This window comes from Anas acuta, chromosome 22 (assembly GCF_963932015.1).
Source record: "Anas acuta chromosome 22, bAnaAcu1.1, whole genome shotgun sequence".
Classification (NCBI taxonomy): Eukaryota; Metazoa; Chordata; class Aves; order Anseriformes; family Anatidae; genus Anas; species Anas acuta.
The window spans coordinates 8,256,177-8,279,196 of NC_089000.1; the positions used below are offsets into that span (position 1 = coordinate 8,256,177).

The 23,020-nt window shown below is 37.9% G+C and overlaps 1 protein-coding gene across 20 annotated transcripts in view; it reads left to right on the top strand.

Annotated features, from left to right (window-relative positions):
• The window catches only part of CFAP74 (cilia and flagella associated protein 74), a 75,044-nt gene that overhangs the window by 42,222 nt on the left and 9,802 nt on the right, over positions 1–23,020 (top strand). For 16 of the 20 annotated variants that reach the window (XR_011089483.1, XM_068658613.1, XM_068658625.1 and 13 more), the window contains 18 exons: positions 578–735; positions 1,910–2,120; positions 2,806–2,967; positions 4,001–4,174; positions 5,556–5,674; positions 7,251–7,317; positions 7,692–7,781; positions 8,559–8,760; positions 9,030–9,139; positions 9,899–10,021; positions 12,202–12,323; positions 15,185–15,313; positions 18,347–18,434; positions 19,033–19,206; positions 20,541–20,674; positions 21,284–21,560; positions 22,057–22,164; positions 22,830–22,981. Coding sequence is in view for 19 of the 20 variants with exons in the window: in XM_068658613.1 (XP_068514714.1) it covers positions 578–735; positions 1,910–2,120; positions 2,806–2,967; positions 4,001–4,174; positions 5,556–5,674; positions 7,251–7,317; positions 7,692–7,781; positions 8,559–8,760; positions 9,030–9,139; positions 9,899–10,021; positions 12,202–12,323; positions 15,185–15,313; positions 18,347–18,434; positions 19,033–19,206; positions 20,541–20,674; positions 21,284–21,560; positions 22,057–22,164; positions 22,830–22,981 (2,600 nt within the window). In the remaining variant the exon portion in view is untranslated. Of the gene's footprint in view, positions 1–577; positions 736–1,909; positions 2,121–2,805; positions 2,968–4,000; positions 4,175–5,555; positions 5,675–7,250; positions 7,318–7,691; positions 7,782–8,558; positions 8,761–9,029; positions 9,140–9,898; positions 10,022–12,201; positions 12,324–12,368; positions 12,431–15,184; positions 15,314–18,346; positions 18,435–19,032; positions 19,207–20,540; positions 20,675–21,283; positions 21,561–22,056; positions 22,165–22,829; positions 22,982–23,020 lie in introns of all 20 variants that reach the window. The other 4 variants (XM_068658622.1, XM_068658623.1, XM_068658629.1 and 1 more) reach the window with 4 other exon arrangements.

The following is a 23,020-nucleotide window of genomic DNA, read 5'->3' on the forward strand; positions in this document are numbered from 1 at the left end:
TTAAACAGGAGAATTTAACTATAGGAGTAATGATGTTAGTATGGGCAGTATTAGTATTTTGACACTTCTACTTACAGAGTTTATTCTGTGAACAATCTAGCTGCTGTGGTAGGGTAACTTTATTGAAAATAATGCATACTACAGATAATTCTCTAAACTTGTCCAGAAGTGTGCCCAGTTATTTAGATCCCCAAAGAAATACTTCATATGGAGAAAACAAATGGAAGAAAAACAGTTACTTAAGAATTTAAATAATGTAAATTAAGAATTTTAGAGCTAAGCTACCTCCCTCACATGTTTGTGTTCTGTAGAATCTGAGGGAGTGATCTTAATTTAATGCTGATCTGACAGGAGCTGTAAGGGTAAAAATGTAGCCCTGACCTAGTCAGAGCTTTCTGCATCTCCAGCATATGCGCACTACCGACAGCTTACTTGACTATTGTGTAGATCAAAAACAGTAAGTTCTATTTCAGAGAAAGCTACCACAAATTTCTACTTGGAAAAAGGGACCAAATTCTGTTTGATTTTCTTCAATATGTGAATCAAATATGTAACTGTGGTTTATTTGGCTTCATAGGAAAAACTTCAAGCACTCCAGGCTTGGAACAAAGCAATGGCCCTTGAGGCTAAGAAAGAGGAGTTGAAAATGAAGGAGGCCACCTTAGCAGAAGGAGGCAATGTTGCCAAGGAAATTTTTCTCCATAAACGACTGTTACAGCATGAAAGAGAGAAACAGTAAGTATTCATTCTGATACCGCTCTCCCAGTTGCTTACTGATGCTCGTGCTGAAACGCATTGGATCTCTTAATCAGATTCTGAAAACATGACACATATAGTACTGTCTCAAGAGAGAACTCATTCTTGTACTCTGCATGTGTGATATTTGTGTAGCCTGTTTTAAGCAACTTGAAATTTGAGCTTATGTATTATTCAGAGAACCAAAGTTTGGAGCCTGTGTTCTGATTACTGCAAAGGAGATAAACTACCCCAGGAGGGCAATTCAGTGAATCTAAACTGGATGCTTGAAATAGCTGTACTTCTGTGTTTCCTGAACACTGTCCATATAAACACTGAGTGGCTTTCTCAGGCTTTTACAGACCAGCTTTGCACTGCAGTAAGGTCAGAAACGATGTACTCTCCTTCCTGCTTTTTTGGTTGAAATTGCTCCTCTGCCTCTTAGCACAATTGACAGGAATGTGCCTGTATCTCCTCTACTCTAGTGCAAACCTTAATAATTTCATTAACTCCATATGAAGATGAATTTGAGCTAAGGTACTAAACAGAGACTAAATAAGGCTTCAGTTTTGATAGCAAAAGTGGTATTATATGCATTCTAAAAATCCTTTGTATAAAACAAGTGGATCAGTTTGTACAGATCTGCAGGAAATATTTAACTCTTCTTAACTTTAATTTTTTGTTTCTTTTCACTTTGCTTGGTTTTTCCCTTTTACTGTTTCCCTTTGCAGGCACAGGGGAGACAAGGTTGTAAGTCTTAATGTTAGCTGTGTTATATGAAGAGGTGAAAGTCTGTATTAGAAGGGATCTTTAGCGTCCATAATATCTGTTGCAGAAAATTGTGTGTTAAGCTGCTGGTATTAAAACAGATTAAATGATCTGCCAAGTGTGTCATGGAAGTATAGTCATACACAGCATTGAATTTCTGTCTTCCAAGTTCAGTATGTATGGCCTTACCTTTTACCCTTCTTTCTCTCTTTATTAAATCCACTGGATTTCAGATAGGCAATTTTCTTTAAACTGCTAATTAAGTTTGGAAAACTATTTATTTGTTTTTTTTCAGTAACGATGACTGATATGTTTGAGAACTCCTCAACTTTTAAAATGCTCTAATTTAATGTTATTAGTAAATAACCATGGTTGGTTTAATGTTTCTTAAAATATTTTATTACAGAGCTTTTAGAGAACAGCAAAAGTCAAGAAAAATTGAGATTGTATCTCGAATTTTACAAGAGAAAGCATCTATTCATAAGCAAAAAAATCGTCAGTCATGTACTAAGGCAAGTAAGAGTGGTGGTAAACTTACGGATTCTTTACTGTGGAGAAGGAAGATGTGGCACTATATTGAGAAGACCTGCGGACATCCAGCTGGAGCAATATCACAGGTAAGCAAAGGTCTAAGAATAACCATCTTTTTAGTGTTTTGTTTTGTTTTGTTTTTGTTTTGTTTTTGTTTTGGTCAGAAAGATAGGTGAGGTTTTCTTCTGCCTCTGAATAGCACAGGCTACAACCAAATACCAGACAGTAAAGTGCAAGTGGAGTGTAATTTCTCCCATTAGATCTCTTGATGGTTGCTAATCTCTCTTTTCTAGTATTTTTATGACATAAGCTTCCTGTTTGCTTTTTGCTTTTGTTCTAATTGATTTGTACAATATTAGAGGAAGTACGGGCCTGGAAAGAAACGGTGGAATGAATTGAATCCCCTGATGAAACTAGTGGTCTTCAGGTGTGTTTTTAAAAAGGGGGAGAGGGGAGTAGTTGGTGGTGGAAATAGCAAAACAAACAAGTCCTTGGTTATCGTGTTATAGACAAAACAGTCAAAAAAAAAATTGCACAGCTGTTATTCTTGTGCCTGAGGTCTAGTTTCTAGCTTCCTATAGATGTTTGCTACTATAAGATTTTGTCTGAGTTGTGTGCTTTAGGAAGGGATTGACTTAAGTTGTCCTCTTCAGCCCTGAAGTTTTATAGACCAGTCACTTTGTATTAAAAGATGCCATAGGAGGCTGTTAAAGTAATTGTCCTCTAATAATTTTTAATGATATCTTCAAAATTTATTTTCTCTCACAAAAGTTAAGGTGCTCACCAGCTGAGGAACAAGCTCATGGAGAGAGAACTGCTTTTGTAGGAGATGATGTGCTCTGTGAAAGTGTTGAAGATGAGAAAGAGAAGGACAAGACCTTAGTAGAACCAGAGTTCCCTGGACTTTGGAGTCAGGAATATGACTTGCACAAGGTAAAAGTTGTGATATCTTCCCTTAAAAATCAGAAATAAATAGAGGTGGATATAGTTAATAGATGTGGGTAAGTTAAAGTCTATAAAACTTAGAAATTATTTTTAAGAACATGTTAATGGATTAGAAAACTCTCATTTCCCTCTCTAGTAGTTATACATATCTGAAGTAATGATACTGGTAGCTACTGTTTTATGAACCTTGCTTAAAAATAATTAACCGTTCTTGCAGTTAAAATGCAGTCTTTATTACTTAAATACAGAAATTCGGACGTGAGAATGTTATTAGGATACTTGCTGTTTGACACTATCTTTGTAGTTTTCTCTTAAGGAGAAAACAACACTTAAATTTAATTCAGAGATACGTGAAGACATACATCACATCATATTCACTTGTTTAAGTTTTAAAAGAAAAGAAAAGAGGACATGACTTTCTGTCAAATTGGCAACACAGATTACTTTACGTGGAAACAATCTTTTCTATCCCAAACCAGACAAAGAAAAGTATATTTTCTCCAAAACAACAGTATTCTGTGCTTTAAACAAAAGTAAATAATAAACAGGTAGAGTGGAATTGTGTAGTTACAATCTTAAATGTTATTCCAAGGTATCCTTCCCTATACTGCTTTTTTGAGATGTAGATCTTTAAGAGCAGACTTCAGAATCCATCAGAAAGTAGCAATGTCAGTATGTATCCATGTGCTTCAAATGAAAGAAGCACTGTACCATAACTGAAATGTTCCAGGGAAGTTAGCTGATTCTCTCTGAATGTTTGTTCAGGAAGTGGAGAAAATAACCCATTTGCTGCCATTAAAAGCAGAATGTTCTGGTGTTGGATGAATATAATACAAAACAATTGAAAATAAATTAACTTCTTCATATACAAGTTGGGAAGCTGAGTTTGATCTGGAGAGTAGCAAAGGCTGGCCAGGTACTTAAAGATTCTAATCACAGGAATTTCTACCTTGATCTACCGATTCTATGATCACAGTTACTTCCTTAGGTCACAGTGATTTTTATTGATGCTCCTTATTAGGTATCCAACGAAGACGTGGATACAAAGCAGGTGGCTCTGAGTGTAATGAAAAATGAGATTTTTGAGAAAAAAATGGAAGAATTCCAAACTATGGTTTTTCACAAGCAAATAGTGTCTGGTCATGAACCTAAGGGACGTACTTTCTATAGAAAACCAAGCTACGTTCATTTCAAGGTTAGTGGCCATTCTGCACAGTGTCTAACCCTGCCTACCAGGGATAACTTGGGTAGACAGCTAAGCACCACACAACCACTTGCTCGCTCTGCCCTCTCCCAAGTGAAATAGGGGAAGAGGAGAACTTGTGGATTGAAATAAAAACTGTTTAAGTGAAGTGGAAGAAGAGAAAGAAAATAAGCAATCCCAAGGCAAATGCTCAGTACTCCCCATGTGTAGACTGATGCCCAGCCAGTTCCCAAGTGAAAGGTGGCTAGGCATCTATTGCTGAGCACGATTATATGGTGTGGAATGTCTCTTTGGTTAGTTTGGGTCACCTGTTATGTCCTCTCCCAGCCTCTTGTATTCCCCCCAGTCTATTCACTGCAGGGGCAGGGTGAGAAACAGGAGGCCATGACTCTGTGCAAGTATTGTTGGGCTGTAGCTGAAACGTGAGTGTATTATCAGCATGGTTTTGGTCACAAGTCTAAAACACAGCACCATACCACGTGCTATGAAGAAAAACAAGTCCATCACTGCCAAACCCAGTGCACTGAATTGAACATATGTTTAGTCAAACCTGAAACAGTGCTTGCCTTTTTCTCTAGCAATCTGTCAGGGAAGTTATATAGTCAGATTAACTAAGATACTTAGTTTTAAATACAAAATAGTTCCTTTATTAAGGAAATTTAAATAATGTTGGAAAGATGAGCAAATGAATGGAGCACGGTCTAATGAGATGTTTCATCCTTTTCAAAGGCAGTACAACTGTTAGCTATGTATTGTTTGTACATGCGTTATTAATATAAGATAATGAAGAAGGCCATGACTTCCACTATGAAGTGAAGATTACAGTTAGCAAGTGATCATAATACTATAACAGTCAGGAAGAATCTGAGTTTATCAGTTTATTCCTGTATTATAAACTGCAAGCTTAAGAAAGTACAGTGTTGTGCCTGGTTTTTCTTTGCACTCGAAAAGGCTGCCAGTGCAGCCAATCAGGCAGTAATTGGAACTGTCAGAGACACGTGCTGCTGGGCAGACAGCCTGCAGGGCTCTGCTTGTCTTGTGGTAGTGAATACCCAGTTACACAACTTTCATGGCAGGAAAATACAGACCAGCTTGGCACATTAGCTGTGCATACACCAAGATAATGTTGCCATGTCTATGAAGTATGAGTTACCAGCTCTATAGGTTGCATCTTTGAATTGGATTTGTTTGGAGCAGGGCAGTGCTTTCTGGGTTCATACAATACTTTGCACTATAAGCATGACTGTGGTAAAACTAGTTGCCTTGGTCATTACATGTGTACGTGCTACTCACTGTAATTCACACCTTGTGTGATATTCCTTTATAATGTGTTATTCCTTTATATAACATACCTTGTGTTTGATATTTCGAGGATTTTGATGTTGGTAAAATCTACAAAAAGAAGATAGTTTTGACAAATGCATCCTACAGTGTTAACTTTTGCAGACTGGTGGGAATCAGTGAATGTCTGAAGGACTTCATCAGCATTCAGTAAGTAAAACTGATTATAAACAAGTTGCTTCTTTTACCTTTGTATCACAACAGGAAATATAACCAAATTCCGTAGCAAATTAAGATAGATAGATCTTCATTAGATACACCTAAATTCCATCCTTGTGTGATGTGGAAAAGAACTGTGTCTCAGAGCTGAGAAGAGACTTACAGTCTGAGCTGTATGTCATTGGCTCCTGTAGTGCTGAGAGGGTGCAATTCCTAATCTGTGGGAGGCAACGTACACCCATGGATACTGCTAGCCCTGAGCAAGTAGAAAGCTTTCTTCAGAAATGTCAGACCTATTGGAAAAAAAAAAGAAAAGGATCTACTTGTAGGTACAAAGAGGTAAAATACTTCTGCCAGGTACCTAGCAACAAATAACCTACGCATATTTTGAAAATATCCGATATATCTAAGCTTTCATGGTGTCAGCTCTTTATATCTCTTGCACAGTTACAGACATAACATTTGAGAACTTATTTCAGTTGACAGATGCTCTGTTTTCCAATGTAGCAGCAATATTCTAATGCTTAAAGAGCATTATTACATCTCAGTGCAATGGAAATCTATAGCAATTTGTTCTTAGTGTAGTGTGTCTATGTGTGTTTGTATATGTAACCCATGGTGTTTGGCAGCACATACTCTAAATCAAACTTTTATTTTATCAAGGTAACATTTGAAATAGAAGGGGCTATTCCTTCAGGTCTTTCTCAGGAGAAAATGTTAAGTGACCTGTTCTGAAACTCAGCATACAGCAGCTTATTTGCCTGTCTGCTTAGGTTTTACATTTCTGTATTGTGAAAAGTATTCCATTTCTGTTTGAAAACATTTCCTATTGGTTTTGTTGTGTTTTAGTTCTGTTTTAACACAACCGTGATTAACATATATGTTGTGTTTCAATGTGGCCCAGTTTGCTCAGGTATTCCCATGGCTAGCAACATCCAGTTACCTGTTTTCTCTAGCCTGTTTTCATCAGGCAGAATAGGGCTCTAGTTGTGCCTTAGTAATTTCATTTAGAGTGCAGCTGTGAGACTTCTTGTCTTCTGATGGGCATTTTGTTTGCATCCCAGAGACCATGAAATGAGGCATTGAAGTGACTGGCGGTTGCTATTCAAGATAATTTTGATGCTGCTTGCAGCAGGCAGCATGTTCTCTGATCATCTGCAGCAACCTGCTTTTTTTCTCTTCATTTCCTTTTTGGATAGTCGGGATGTTAGAGTAGTCAAAATTTATAATGGAAGACTGCTTACTAGCTGTTTGAATAGGTGATTGCTCCACAGTATTAGTAATAACGTTATTGAGCTACAGCTTCACCAGTTGCCTTGTTTGTAAAGTGACTGCAATAATTCTTTCCTTTTAAAAGCTTTATAAGACTTTCTGAGTAAAACCTCAAAGAATCAGCCTTTGTTGTTTTACGGTTACGCTAGAGTTCTGTGGTTTTTCATTAATCTGTCCCTCGTGATGACTTTCTGGAGTAATAAATTAATCCAAGTGGAAAAGTATTATATAAATATTCTTTGTCATGTTTCATACGTAGGTTCAGTTTGGAATTTTATGTTGCTTATCTCCATAGGTTTGAGCCACCTGGCAAAATGTCTCCTGGAATGTCCTGTGAAGTAGGAGTAACCTTTAAGCCAGCGGTAAGTGCACCTAAGTGATAGTTACACAGTGATGAGAATCCTAGTGTAATCCACTAGCCTGATTAACAGTTTAAAAAAATATTTTTATCAGGAAAACAAACTACAATTCTAGAACTGTGTGCATGTTCAAGCACTGTTGCATTGTAATACGACATTTTCTAAGGGTGCATTTTAGAAAAATGCTTATCAAAAGATATTGTCCAGCTCAAATTAGCCAGGCAGTTAACAAAAACTGTCTTGAAGTGCAAATGTAGAATCTATAGACATGTATTTTAATATGTTAAAGAATGAGTAAAAATATTTTTCATCAGACTTGATCAAATAGACTGAATCTTGCAAATTATTTGGCTGTGTTTTTTGTTTTTGTGTTTTAGACAGATGAAAATCTGGAAGGAGAAGTCATGTTTATGGCCCAGACAGGTTCTTTTTCTGTTCCATTGAAATGTACAGCCAAGACATGCATTGTAAGTGACTGCTTAAATATTTTCAAGTCAGCGTAACTGCAGAAAACTTAAGATAACATAAACATTATTTAAAACATTTAGTAAGAAGTATTTATATTTCTTTTTTTTTTTCCTGTTAAATGGATAGTCGCTTCACAGAAAACAATTTCTTAGCTTCCAGTAAGACCTTCCCAGTATTGGGAGCAGGATACTACTAGCAAGTTAACCAAGTTGTCTGTCTGTTTGGTGCTTGAGCTTGAATCGTATGCCTTTTGTTATCACATACCCAGTAACACAGTTGGTGAAAACTGGGCATGAAGTAGCAGATTACTCTTTATACTGGTTGTAAACCATGAAAGCTCAGAGAAACAAGATAGGCATGGTAAAAACTGATATGTAGTCATTGTATGACATTGAATGCTTGCTTGGCAGCCTGATGCTAGTAAGACCATCTTACTGTAGTACAAGAGAAAAAAAGTTGAACTGTTCTGTAGATATTATCTACATCCAGAGTAGCTACCTAAAGAATGAAGAAAGCTGCTACTATGAACAAAACTTAACCTGTTGTTCCCACTCTCATAGTGGACTGAAATGCAAGTGGCTCAGTTTAACGATACGTTTTTCAAATTAGTTGGCTTCTACAAAAGGACAGAGTGCCCATAGTTTGTCATTATTTGATACTGTTTTTGAAATGATTACAAGAACTTTGAAGTCCTATTCTTGAAAAGGTGGATGCTTATTTAATTGACATGGTTGACTATCTAGGATAGTAGTAATGAATAGTTTATCTTCCTACAGCTGGCACTAGATAAAGTGCTCATTGACTTTGGCACTCATGTGGTGGGAGAGACAATTTCACGGACCATCAACCTGACAAACAATGGCGCTTTGGGAACAAGATTCAAAGTTCAGGCGTCAGCAGGTGACAGTAGTACACGCAGAGCAACAGCAAAATCTTCTCCTGGAAATACTGTTCTTAAAACCCAGTTTGAGCTTTCAGGTGAATCTGCATTTCTAGGCATAACAAAGTCCAATACATACATTATCCTCCTGAAGCATTGTTATCCTGCAGTGGGAGGCTTGGTGCCTAATATGGACTTCTGGACTAGAATGAAGTTGTGTGGTTAAATAGAAGTTTCTTTCTAGACATTTCCATTTTCCCTCCTCTGGGCTATGTTCTTAGATTTGTGGCATTGACCAAAATCAATGTATTTATGCTGTTTGATGTTTAGTAAATAGATGCACAATTCCCATATTTATTTTTTTCAGAACAACTTACTCAAGATGCATCAAGTTTCAGATCAGACCTAGACACAGATAATGCACATAATTTAATGGAACCTTCTGAAGAAACACTGCATGAAATTATGCTGGGAAAGGTAGCGAATATCCTGAGTTACAAGATTTTTGGTAATCTAAGCCTCCATCAAAGGGAATTGTCTTGGCTCTAGTGTGAACTGCTTAAGTACACAGTCTATTTCAAGCCCAGTATTACAGTTAATTGTTAAAATGAAATAGCATTACATATTAGTCATTTATTTTGATTTATAAAAAATATTTGAGCTGAAGGAGTTTCCATATACATTTACATTTCCTATAATTTAACTTTTTTTGTAGTCAAACTGATTTTTCTGCACTGTCAGTTCATTGTTATATGAAGTCACAAACTTGAGCCATATTGAAGAATGTGGGTATAAGAGTCCAGATACTAGCTCTTCCTAGCATTTATAGCTTCTTCCTATCCATAAAAAAGCAGGAGCACTTTACACTGCAATCAGCAGCCCTAGGCAGCTTCTTTATGTATCAGGTACATAATCACCAATATGATGGAAACACTCTGTATGACTGGTAGATTATGTAGTTAACCAGAGTTTTGCAGTAAAAAGGAGCTCAGTAAGATTCTGTCCATGCCTGGCTGTGAAACCATGTCATCCCAAGCTTTTCCCCCACAACAAACCTTGTAAGGAGTTACTGGTACATTTTTCCCTTGGGCAGTTTATTCCATCTAGTTACAAATGAGGTGTAGTAGTGTGTTTGTATAGTAAGAGCATAAACTCCTTATTTATTTCATTACAATGTAGAGCTAATGACAGTAAGAGAATTTGAATTTTATTAAAAATGTGTTACTTCCTGTTTAGGTTACTGAAGGGGAAATCGGACCCTTCAGCTCAGTCAAACTTCAGATTATATTTATCCCAGCTATCCCTGGGGCAGTACGGGCAGAGTTTGTGATCGTGTTTGACAACTCAGACTGCAAACCAGTAAGTGAATTTGTGTAAGACTTGCTTCAAAACGCTGCTGAAATCCTACTTCTGCTTCCAATAAGAATTACAAGAGCTCAGCTTCTATATTAGAACCAGGAGAAGCAGGTAGAGGACAGATACGTTTATAGATGTAAGAAATAACAATGAGGGCGCTTAGAATTACAGTTCTGTCAGAGCTGATGGTAGGTAACTATAAATCATGTCCCCTTTTTTTCTGATGTGCTGTGGTTGTCAAACCTGTTGAGTCTCTCAAATTTCTATGCAAGTCATCCCAATATTCCCATTTCATCAGGCATCTGGAAAATATCTAGTGTCCTGGATATAGAACTGAATGTATTTTCCTTTATTCCCAACCCACACAGTTTATTTTCTTTCTGATACATCAGCATTGGAATTATCTAGCATGCAGTAGTGAAACTGATGTGTGAAGGCTGGGACAGATGACAACTTTAGTTAACTGCTTTAGCATATTTTAATTCTGCATTTTAGTGAAAGCCAAATTCTGCCTGGGAACAGTTCACAGAAGCTTGCCAAAAAAAAAAAAACACCACCTTCCAAGAAGCTCAGTAGGCCAGTCTTGGCTCTCCCTTTGGTCTACAGATGGAGTAGTCTACAAAAGGAGCTGCAGAGGCATACTGCAGCTTCCTGTGGGTACCCTTTCTTTCAGCCCTGGCAGGGAAGGGTCGTTTTTCTCCGTGTTTGAGCTATGTGGTTGCTGAGGTTTGTGGTGATTCCGCTTGAGTGGGCAGCTGAGCTCCACCACAACCGCTCTCTCACTCCCCCTCCTCAAAGAGGAATGGGGAGAAAATATGATGAAAAGGGCTCAAAGGTTGAGATAAGGACAAGAAGATCACGCAGTAATTATTGTAACGGGCAAAACAGACTCTGCATAGGGAGACAGTAAGATTTATTGCTTATTACTAACAAGCTAGAGAAGTGAGAAACAAAAGAAAGAAACCAAAAGCACCTTACCCCCCCATCCACCCTCTTCCACCTCCTCCCTCCGAGTGGCGCAGGGGAATGGGGGAATGGGGGTTATGGTCAGTCTACAGCACTTCTTCTCTGCTGCTCCTTCTCGGTCACTCTCGTCCCCTGTGCTGTGGGGTCCCTCCCACAGGATGCAGTCCTTGCTGAACTGATCCGGCGTGGGCTTCCCACAGGCAGCAGCTTTTCAAAAACTGCTCCAGATATGGGTCCGTACCACAGGGTCCATCCCTTAGGAGAAAACTGCTCCAACCTGGGTCCCCCACGGGCAGCAGCTCTTGCCAGGTCACCTGCTCCTGCGTGGTCTCTTCTTCATGGGCTACAGGTCCAGCCTGGGTCTTCCACAGGCGGCAGCCTCCGTTGGTACAGGGCCACCTGCTCCACCATGGTCTCCTCCACAAGCTGCAGCATGGAACCCTGCTCCACCGTGGTACTCCATGGGCTGCAGGGGGACAGCCTGCTTCACCATGGGCCTCACCACAGGCCACAGGGGACTTCTGCTTTGGCACCTGGAGCACATCTCCCCCTCCTTCTTCACTGACCTTGGTACCTGCAAGACTCTTCCTCACTCCTCTCACTCTCCCAGCTGCTGTGTGGCGCAGCGTTTTTTTTCCCTGTCTTAAATATGCTCTCACAGAGGCGCAAAACAACATCGCGTATTGGCTTGGCTCTGGTCAGCAGTGGGGCCCTTACCAAACATGGGGCAGCTTCTATATCCTTCTCACAGAAACCACCCCTATGGCCTCCTGCTACCAAACCTTGCCATGTAAACCCACTACAAGGTTAAACTTAAGATCTTTATAGGAAACATAGTACTACAGCCATTATTGTATTTCTTTGCTGGATAAAATAGCAGCAGTCTCTTGAATTTCTGAATTGTAGCGCATTCACTTAACACTTTAAATATTTCTTCTCAATATCTTGGGCGGCATGTTCTTCCTTTACATTTTCTGGCAAAGAATCCAAATGGAAGTGTAATTAATTGTTGTTCTGTGGCACAGTGATATCTAGGTTTTATTTTGTGAATTATTTCCATCAGTTTGTCTAATTAATGTACCTTTAATACATATTTTAGTCAGGTGTAGTTTAATTTTAGTCAGGTGTAGTTTATAGCAAAAATTCTTGCTCTATCTAGATCAGTAACAAATGGAGACTGATAAAAATAAATACACTCTTGATCTGTGTATTAACAGCTGTGCTTTAGTGCCATTGGAGTTTCTATTGATGTGCCAGTTTGGGTGCCCAATCCCAACATTGATTTTAAGATCTGTATGTATGACCGACTTTACCAGGACTGCGTTGTCATTCAAAGCAGGTAAGCTGCCTTCTCCAGCTAATGAATGACATCTTACATCACTAGGTGATGCACTGGGCTTCCACTGTGTCAGACACATCTGCTTCTCACAGGAGGCTGATGAGCAGGTTTGTTTGTGTGTTCTTTTTGTTTGTTTGTTTGTTTGTTTTTTTCTTGGCCTTTCAGGAGGACATCCTGACTACAAGCCCTCTGAATACTACACTGCTGGGGAAGTTGAAATTGGGTAACCTGTCTTAGATCCCCAGGATCAGCAGTAGCTGTGAAGTACCTGGGTTAATTCATGCCTTCCCACTCCTGTAAGGTCCCCTGTGCTGTGCCTGGTCTGTGATGTAATCGTTAAGTCCCTAGGGAATAGCAACCCCACTGAGTTTCATCATGTGCACTTGCACACGAAATATGCAATAAAGATAAATGTGTCTAAAGTTAAGTGCACAGTGGGTATAATTGATTCAGCCAATGAATTTTATGAAGAATTTTTATTGGTCTTATTTTTTTAATTTCTCAGTTATTCTATGTTTAATTAACATCCATGGGAGACTTAAGAACTAGAAGGCAACCTTCTGTCAACTGTTGCTTATTGAGAAGGTCAATCACCAGTCTTTCCAGACTTGGGATATGATGCTGGATAAATCATGTCAGTCCTTTTGCATTTCCTTTAAGATAGGAAAGGTGCAACTTTTCCTAACCCATACAGGTATTAAGGACTTATTATATGTATTTCCATAGCTTGGATCAGTAACGTCTGAAGACTCCTTCTGTTTGCACGGTAACGGATAATGTTTCAGCTCATCGTCTCCCAGGCATTTCTTGCTGTAATGCTCTGTTATGTGAACTCTTACTCTGTTAATTGTCTTCAGGTGCTGGGTGTCTTCACTCTAACTAATGCAGTCACTATGAAATGCTTACTGTTCCTGTTTTACCAATCTGCATATTTTAGGCTCTTTTTAAACAAGGTTGGGGTGGGTTTGTGGGAGGGTGGGGGAGAGGTTGGTTCTGTAGAAGGCATCCATTCTAAACCTCTTACCAGAATTGCAGACTGCAGAGATTCTTCACAGTTGGAAAGAAATGAGTAAAGCTGTTATCTCAGAAATTCAGCCTACAGATATGAGAAGCACAAGTTATGTAAGGGATTTTACTTGGTCTAGATAACCCAGGGATAAAACTTAAAAGTATAGAAGCAAAATAACTATCCTAATGAAAACTTAAGATTTCAAAGGGGTCCCAAAGATAGAAGCTGTCAAAATGATGATTAGGTCAAAATTTCTTAACTGAAAGAAAAATCAGCCTACTGATCCTCTCTTAACTTGTGGTAAATTAAGAGCACTTAATAGGTAACGTGCTGCCCTTAGTACCTTGGCAAATCAAGTCTTTGGTTTATCCCACTCTTCTCTCTAACTAGATGGGGAGAGAAACAAACCTAAAAGAGAGATGATTCTTTAGCTTTTAGGGTAAAATCTGACCCAGACTTGAGGGAGATGATGTGTTAGAACATCCTTTTATTCACCACCAGTACACAGAAACATCTAACAGAAGCAGAACAGAAGGAACTTCTGTACCTGGCTGTATCATAGCACTGCTGCTGCAATTTATGATACTGTAGTCTGTAGCGCAGGTAGAAGATCAGGTTTTCAAGGTAGGTAAATAGTTTTGTTACTTGAAGTGGTCCAGCAAGCTCTGTAGAATTACAAAACTTTTTTTGTTTTTTCTTTCTGGTCTCATAGAGTACAGTAATCGGGAAGCATTATGCAGCATAAAGGGTGTCTCACCTGAATGCTCTCCAATATAAATCACTTTGAAAAGTAATTTAATTGGAGGTTATAACATGCACTGATGTAAAGAACTAGCATATAGCTCTCTTAGACTGTCAGCAGCCAGAAATCATTCCAGGCTCCCAGTACCTCACGCTGTGGTTGTTGATTCAGAGCAGGCCATCTGGACTGACAGCTTGTAAACCAGTCCAAGAGAAGGAAAATGAGAAGTGAAATATTTGTAAATTGCTTGGCAATTCTGCACATAGGCATAAAATTCCAAAGCAGGGTATGGCTCGTGGCTGTCACCCTATTGTAGTATGGCCAGAATTCAGTAAACTGGGAGATGCTTCCTAAGCTTCCAATATGCCATTCGTAGGGCAGATTGATCACAAGTAGTGTACCAGAGGAAGTGGTAGCAACAATTTAGCCACAATAGGACTTCTAGCCCTATAGAATCTGCTTCTGGAGGTATAGGAGACATTATAAGAAATCTGTGAATTCACACCTATTAAGAAGTCACCACAGTTTTGGGGAGAACACAGCAGTTCTGTTGGTACGTCTCCTGACATAAGAAACACCCCCTAGCACAGCTGAATTTGTGTAATTTTCCCTACCTGTACAGACTTAATTATCTATGGTGAAAGTTTTGAGATGATGTGGATGAATGGAATTCACAAACTGGGTCCTTGTTGATGGTTTAGGTATGTCATGGCCTTTCAGGTTCATTCTTTTGATTCTTTTGACTGTGTAGTGGGACGTTGGTCAGTGTTGGTTAGCAGCTTACGCAGCGTTTAGTCATTTTTGTCCCCACATAGCGGTTGCTGCTCTTCATTTTTCTGTTTCTCAGAGTATCATTGCTTGAAATACAGCTGGGTTTACTTACAGTAATTCCAAAATCTTGTTTGCTATACTTAACATAAAAGACGACAAGTGTGTGATTTTGCTGTAGCAGTTTTACACGCCCTTCATTTTCAAAGGAAGCTTGGAATAGTTATAATTGTAATGTAGAGCAGAGATGCAAGAGGGGGAGAGGGAACCAAGCTCCAGCATTGCCAAGATAGCAGTACCAGTAGCTTCGAAGCCACCTGAGCATGTCTGATCTGCTTGCAGAGCAAAAGCTACACTGCGTCTGAAGTTTGAAGTCTGCAAAGAATTGAGTAAGCATATGGAACTGCTTCCGAAAACAGGTTACATTCAGGCTCAGTCATCCTTCACTGTGCAACTGAAGTTTTTGCCCAGGTAACCTAACAACTTTGGTGTTTTTGGCCTTTAAGATAATGTCTGTAGGAGGCTGTCTGTGCAAAATCTGAGCAAATAAAGTATTTTTTCTTCCTTCACATCTAATGACTGTAGCAGGCTGGACTTCACACTGCTGGTGTCAATGCGCTCCTCTTCTACCTCCTCTCCCTTTAAAAGATGCCAGATGCTCATGGAGGAAATTAACTTGGATCACTTACCTGTGAGGAAATGCTTTTCCTATGGCGATGACAGCAGTGTGAAAATCTAGCAGTTGCGTTCTTGGTAGAATGTTTCCATTTCTGTGGCGAAGCTAATCTTACACAAAAGAGAAGTTTTCAAGGCAGGTGGCTACTTCACGGATCAGTGATTAAATCATTTCTGGATAAGCACTCCTGCCTTGCTAGGTAGAGTAGGAATGGTTGGACTTATGTCACCTCTGTATATTTTCTCTGAAATATGAATGTATTGATCTTGAATTTCATTTGGCAATTTATATAACATCTTCAAAGATGCTAAAAGCATTTTCTCAGCAAGTTTTTCTTTTCTGTTTCACAAAACATCTACATATACAAACATAACTCAGTTATAGAAACAATGAATTCCAGTTCTAAAAATGTAAATACAGTATCTCTTATTCACCATTGTCAATTATATTTACCGTTCCATTGTCATCCTAAAGAATTTAGCAGGACATTTCTCTACAAATATAAATTAAATGATAAATATTCTGGTGTACAGCCAAAATACTTCAGTGGCTTCTGCAGTGATTGCTGCTGCTAACCTTGCTGCTTTTTTCATAGAGGTTATTACTGGTGTGTGTTTGGATTTTCACTGATGTGCTCAGCATCTCTGGAAATGAGGCCCAATTGTAAACTGAGAGTCTAAGCACAGACATCAAAGTTCTCAGCCAGGTTAGCATTCAAGGAACTAGAAGTATTTACAATTCTTTCAACATATCAAATCCTATCAGATTACAACAGTAACCATTACGGCGACATTCTTCTGTTCCTACGCTTCAGAAGCTGTAAAGCACAGCTATATATACTGAGTGGATAGAAGCATGGCTTAGATTTAGAATATTAATCTGCCTTTTGAAAAACGAGGAAGTTTCAGAAGGGAGATTTGATGAGATTAAGGCCACAAAGTAAGTATCTGACTGTTTCACTATATAGATCATTTTAAAAGGCCTAACACACCAGAAAGTATGCGTATGGCAGAGAAAGATGAGCTTGCTCCAAGCTGATGTAAAGTACTGAGCTAGTGACACATTTCTGCAAATGCCTCCTCATTGACTTAAGCTCCATTTTCTCAGAAGAAAGAGCAATTGTATTAAAAGCAACACAAAAGTAAGAAGTACTTATTCAGCAAGCCCAAGAGAACAGACAGATGACTGAAGGCCCAGGAAGCTCTCCCAAGTATTCTGTGCATGCTGAAATGCTTGGTCAGATGTTACAATACTAATATAACTATCTGGGTGCTTGAAGCAAAGACATATTTTCTGCTTATTTGAAGGCAAGTTCTCTAATCTGCTGACTTTCAGCATTCCCAAATACTGCATCTTTTACTTTTCTGTATTTGGAAGTAGTCCTGCAGATGCTGACAGTCTAAATCTGATTGGTCTCTTATTCTTTTCTTTAATTGCTTTAAGGCATGAAGATGCCATTTTCAGTGAGCTATCTGAAGGATTTCAGTACCTCATCCCTAAGGCATAGCAGCTAATTTAGAACCCATTGCTGCGTATGTACAGTTACAATTATATTTTTCCCTCTGGAATATTTCATTACACATGAATTTCTTCTGCTATTCTGATGTCCTGTGACAAAAGGAAGCTGATACTTTATTCCTACTTTATATTTAATTCCGTTTTTTTATTTTCACACAAGTTAGCAATCCATTTGAAGATTACCTTCTAAAGTCACATTTCAGACTTGCAAAACAAAAGCCAGCAAGATCTCAGATCAGCATGATGATTGTGAGTGGGTGGTGCTATTTATTCCTTAACATTTCTTTAATAATATATTAAAAAACCTCCACACAATTCCAATAGTAGTAGTAGGAATATTATCTCTGTGGAGACCTAAAAACAGGAAGCAATTCACTCTGATTCTGTAAGACACCAGAAATAGACCAGCAGAGCTAAAAATGCTGGAGCTTTTGTAGTGTCCTGGCTTGAAGCTCTGAAATTGAGCTTATGATAGCAAGATGCTTCAGCAAAAGAGAACTCGCATATTTCTTATAAATGACTAATCTGGTATATAATCAGACACTATTAGTCTCCAAGTTTGTTTCACTTTATTTATGTCGCGGTGCTTTGTGATCCAACCAGTACTGCCTCAATTGGCTGGTAATTAACTAACATTAGTGTCAGAAGGAAACAATTGCCTAGGTCAGGTTGGTTATGTGCTGTGACTGCAGCAAAGATGCAGAAGGCTAATGCTCTGCTTGTGAAGTAAGCTTTAATTTTTTCAGAATTTTAAGTGACTGTTTGGATTATGTTTTTAGAAGAGCATAAATGGGTGCAGTCTTTTGTGACTTGCAGTGACTCCCTTAAAATCCCGTGCTTCCAAAATTCCATCTTTTAAAAAAATTACACCATTGATATATAACTTCATCGCTAGATACCCTTGTAATCCATGCACACCTGCTCAGAGCAGATTGTCTGGATGTATGCCATTCTATACGAAATCTGTGACAAGTCCATAATATTTCTGATATGACTGTGTTTCTTTTCTTTTTTTGGGGGGAAGACAGAAGATAGAACTTCATAGGTCACTTTAAGGTCTCGATCGGAATTTTCTTTTACCATTTTCCCTAATACTTGTTTGTGTAGGGCATACAAACTTTTAGCTAGTCTTGACATTATTGAAGCATCAGAGTTGGTACTTAACCAGAAGAAGAAAACTTGTAGACCTTAAGTAACAGAGGTTTTTTTTTTCAGTTGGTTCAGAAATGCACCTATCAAGAGTTTATATTCCCCTTAGCTAGAAAATAGCCAAAATACTTCTGAGATGTTTTTTTGTTTGTTTACTTCAGGCACTCTCTTCCTCAAGATGCAGGGAGCTATTTTAATGAAGAGACGAGTGTTCTGGAAGTTCCAGTGACAATTCTGATTGCAGATAAGGTTAGGAATTTCATTTCTTATGCCGGTTATTCAACTGACAATAGATGTAAATCTGTTATTGTAGTTAATGTTCACTTAATGATACCTAATCTTACTTTACTAATTGAAGTCCTATGATGATAGTAAAAGGTGCTTGCAATGATAATACAGATCTGATGATATTTTTTTCTTGTCAGCATGTTTAGAATACAGAAAGCTTGATTTTTTTCTAGCTAGCAGTCATTTATTCCCTAGTACCTTCTTCTGTAACAGAGAGCTCTCAGATACCACAGCACAATTCCTTTATTCCTTTCTGTACTGCAGATGTAGCATATTCTTTGAGTTTGTTTCCTGGAGATGCAGGTGTGATTCCATCCTAACATACGGAATTTCAGTATGAACCACTACCGCATGGTGGTTGTTTTTGTTTGTTTGTTTGCAAATTGATTATTTTTGAAGAACAATGAGGCTGAAGTTCAAGATAGATATGTTACATTTGTAACTGTCAAGGAATATAGTAGAACAGCTTTTTTGTAGTACCTTTTTCAATGATGTTTCAATTAAATCCTGTTCTCGCAATGCTACAGATATTTATTCATTGCTCTTCCATTTGTCTCAGACTAAACAAGTCAATTTTACTGTCCATGCAATTGTTACTACTTCTGAATTGGAAATTAGTCCAGCAGAAATCGATTTTGGATACTGCACAATCTATGAAGCTGTGCAGACAAATGTCACACTAACAAACAAGTCCATCTTGCCACAGGAGTTTGGATTTGTGGGACTTCCAGAGGTAGGCGGTTATCCCAAACACACCTCTTCTTGTATTAAAATATAGTTAATTATTATGAAATGTTTCAATGAAAGTGTAAATAAATCAAGACTGGTTCTGATAAACTAGTGGAAATATTTCTGCTAGCGGTGCAGGGGAAACATGCAGATAAGTTCTGTTACTGATATATGGAAATTTCACTTTGATATACCGTAAACATTTTCCAAGCAGTATAAATTTCTTCAACAAGACTTTACTGGCCTTACTTACATAAGATTAATAATTTTATCCTGTTAGAATGCCCTTTTCTTCCACCAAGAAATTTACTAACAGAGTATCTGGTGTCTTTTTTGCGCAGTTTATGTCCAAATGTTTAAACTCTTTGCCCTCAAAGCAGAATGGCTGTGTCCAAACTGCTTATTAGGAATCATCCCCTGAACCATGCTTAAGCATTTCCCAAGTGACTGTAAGTTGATGAGAAAGCTAAATTAACCACAGAAGCTGGTAGTTTCCTGAGGGCTTGGTCTACTGGATTATCATTATTATTATTATCATTATTATTATTACCATTATTATTATTAGAAAAAAAATAAGAGTTGTTCAAGCTTCATAATGGCATGACGACCACAGTACAAAATAGTTCGGTATGCTGGAATTAGAGCTAGAAGGAGCCTGACATTTAATTATGCATTCTCCCTTACTCTGCTATTTTAGGGATTAAAATCAAGTAGTTAAGTGAATGAAGTTAGAATCTTTGAAAAGCTTTAAAAAGTAAAGCATTAAAGCTTTATTTTGAAGGATGTGTTTTCATGATTAAACTGTAATGGTAAGACATTCCTGAATCATTACCAACTAATATAAACACAGAACAATGTACATTTGTAGATATTATACTGGTACTTGTCACCATGATATCTGCACATCATACAAGCATCAGCTCTTCAAAGATACAGGGGAGCAGTTGAGATCTTTATCATATTTCGTTCAGTTCTCTATGAATAGTAAATAAACACCATTTGAGAAAGGTGATTACCATAGACAGTAGGAAGCCGGCGAAGAGGTTCTAGTGAAGTATGAGTTAATAAATTTAAATTTCAGCCTTTCAGTTTACTCTAAGATTAGAAATTGGCAAATAATAGTCACTAACTCCCATGAAAGCTTCTCACTAGTAGAGTGCTGTTTTCCTGACATTTGTACATTTAATAACAAAGTTTTCTTATCTTGACAATATTTTCTTGTTAGTCTTATTTTATTAGTACGTTTAATTTAATCAAATTAATTCAATTTAATAATATAATGTTATTTGATAATTTATTATTCTAATAACAGTAATTTCATATTTTTCCATTTTGAAGTTTGTTGAAATTCAACCAAATGACGGCTTCGGTGTTCTTCTTCCCCTTGAAAGCCTGACACTGGACATAATCTTTAAAGCCAACAAGGCAAAAGAGTATGGCTTTGAGCTGACCTGCAAGTCAGAGAGTAATAGGTATGTGAAGAAACTGGTCGAGTAATAGGTAATGTAGAAGTCTAAATCACGCTTAATTTCTACTGTTAAGATAAGTCTGTCCAGAAGTGAAATCTTTGCCTGCTAAGAAAAGGTAAGGCTAAGATAAAGCTATGAGGCAGGTGCAAATTCTTCAGTTGGTAAGAGTTGCTCATTTTAATGTTATTTTTTTCTGTTAATTTTATCCTTCATTTGTCTTCTGCAAGCTTTCCCCAAGCTTTCTAAACCTGCAATGTTCTGCTTGCTTTTTTTCAGCAGAACTCCCAAAGAATTTTGTTTGAAATTACTTGTGTGTATGTGTGAGAGAGACGGAAAATGCTTCATACATAAAGCTCATGCTACTAAAATAATGATGACAAAAACTTAATGATTTGACCGGGTGTATTTCTAGAAGTTCATAGAGGAAGAATTCAAGTAAGGACTAGCCAATTGTGTATTAAAAATAGTATTATTGTTCATCTTTCGGCAAAATTCCCATTGCAGGCTTGAGAAATTCAGCTTAAATAGGGACTACAGGATCAGTTCCCTGTTTTCCGGGCTGATGAAGAGACTATTTTATGCTGAGACAATTTATCATGTGTTTATTTTTAGACGATTCAAGCTGTCATGCAGAGCAGTTGGAGTCCACCCACCTCTTGAATTGTCTCATTCCTTAGTTCAGTTTGCTGCAACAGCTCTAAATGATGTGTCTACAGCAACACTGTATGTGATGAATTCCCATGTGAGTGTCAACCACTTTACTCATGCTGTCCCAAGAATTGACAGTGGGGAAATTGCCCATGTTGGACCCACTTCATTTGAATTCCATGTGCCAGAAGACTGTCCTGTGACAGTCACGCCTTCTGTTGGAACTGTATTGCCTGGGAAGGTAAATTCACTTTAAATGTCAAGTGTTCAAACAAGTCTTTTGATCATTCACATCTCTACAAGTTCTGTCACTTGTATATGAAGCTGAAAACAGAAATTATTATTAGCATAGCTGGAAGACTTTGTATTGCTTGAAATAATTTTAAATTAGACTTGAGTGGTTAACCATCAAATGTAGTTAATGATCGATGCGAGCTGTCACTCTGAATGTTCTTTCCCCAGTATTATCATGATTTATTTGAAGAAATTTCAGATATCAAAAAATACTGGTCATGTAAAACAAGCCCACTCTAATGTAGTGGACTTGCAAAAAAAAAAAAAAAAAAAAAAAAAAAAAGAAAGCTGTAAGTGAACTTTGTCTTTAGGTTCATTTAACTGGGGACAAAAATACTAGTTTTTGCTGTCACATATATGCTCCTATTGAGCTTTGTAGGTATAATACATGTATGAGGGATGAATTCTGCCTATCATTCTTGTGCATGCTCTCTCACTCCCAGAAAAGCTTGATTCAAGTGTCCTTCAGACCAACATTGTCAGATCAGCTAATCAGAGAAGAGGCAGCTCAGAGGCTTGGCAGAGCAGCTGCAACAGGGGCAGAAATACAAGTAAGGAATGCTAAGAACTAGCACGTGCTCTTGGTCTATTACTTCCAGATATTTCTCTAGATGTATTTTTATCATTAAACTATTTGCATATTAAATGAAGCCCAAACTTATCATTGATGTAAGAACTGTCTATACAAGAGTGTGCATGTGCTACTGCTCTTACTGCTTGGTGAACAGACCACACGTCAATTTTATTTCATTATAACATTTTCAAAAGCATTTGTAGAGGATTTTTTTTTTTTTAAATGTTAAGTGCAAGTATTCCTCTAAAAAGAAAAAAAAATTTACTCCACTTCTTACAGATTGACTGCATACATGGACTTCATATGTAATGCTGTGGGTCAGTTAACTTATGTGAGCGCCTATGGTTTTATTTGTGTGGTTAAATAGGTAAAATTCCAGTGAGCTGTACAGTATTTTTACTTTTCTGCTCCAATAGGGGAACTCTTTTTCAAGATGGGGTAAAATAGGTCCATTTTAACGTAACATTATAGAGCTGTTTGTGATAACTACTGTGTCTATGGCTTGTTACTATTATCCATACACTGTACCGTGTTGCCTCTTCGGTTCTGTATCCTTGGGCCATGGACTGAGTATTTGTAAACAGATGTCAATTGCGTTATCTGTGATCAGTCTCAGTGTATAATTTTAGTGTATATTTGCAGAAAAAGAAAGATGAAAAGAGAGAGGGAAAGAAATTAAACGTTCCCATTACCAGACAGCATTCTTCTAGACAGTTTCCAAGGGACGGAAGCAGCAAATACCCGAGTTCTTCAAGTAGTTCTGAGCAACCAGAATCCAAAGAGATAAAGCCTGAGTAAGTCAGCAAAAGCATCTTCTACTAATTAGACAACAT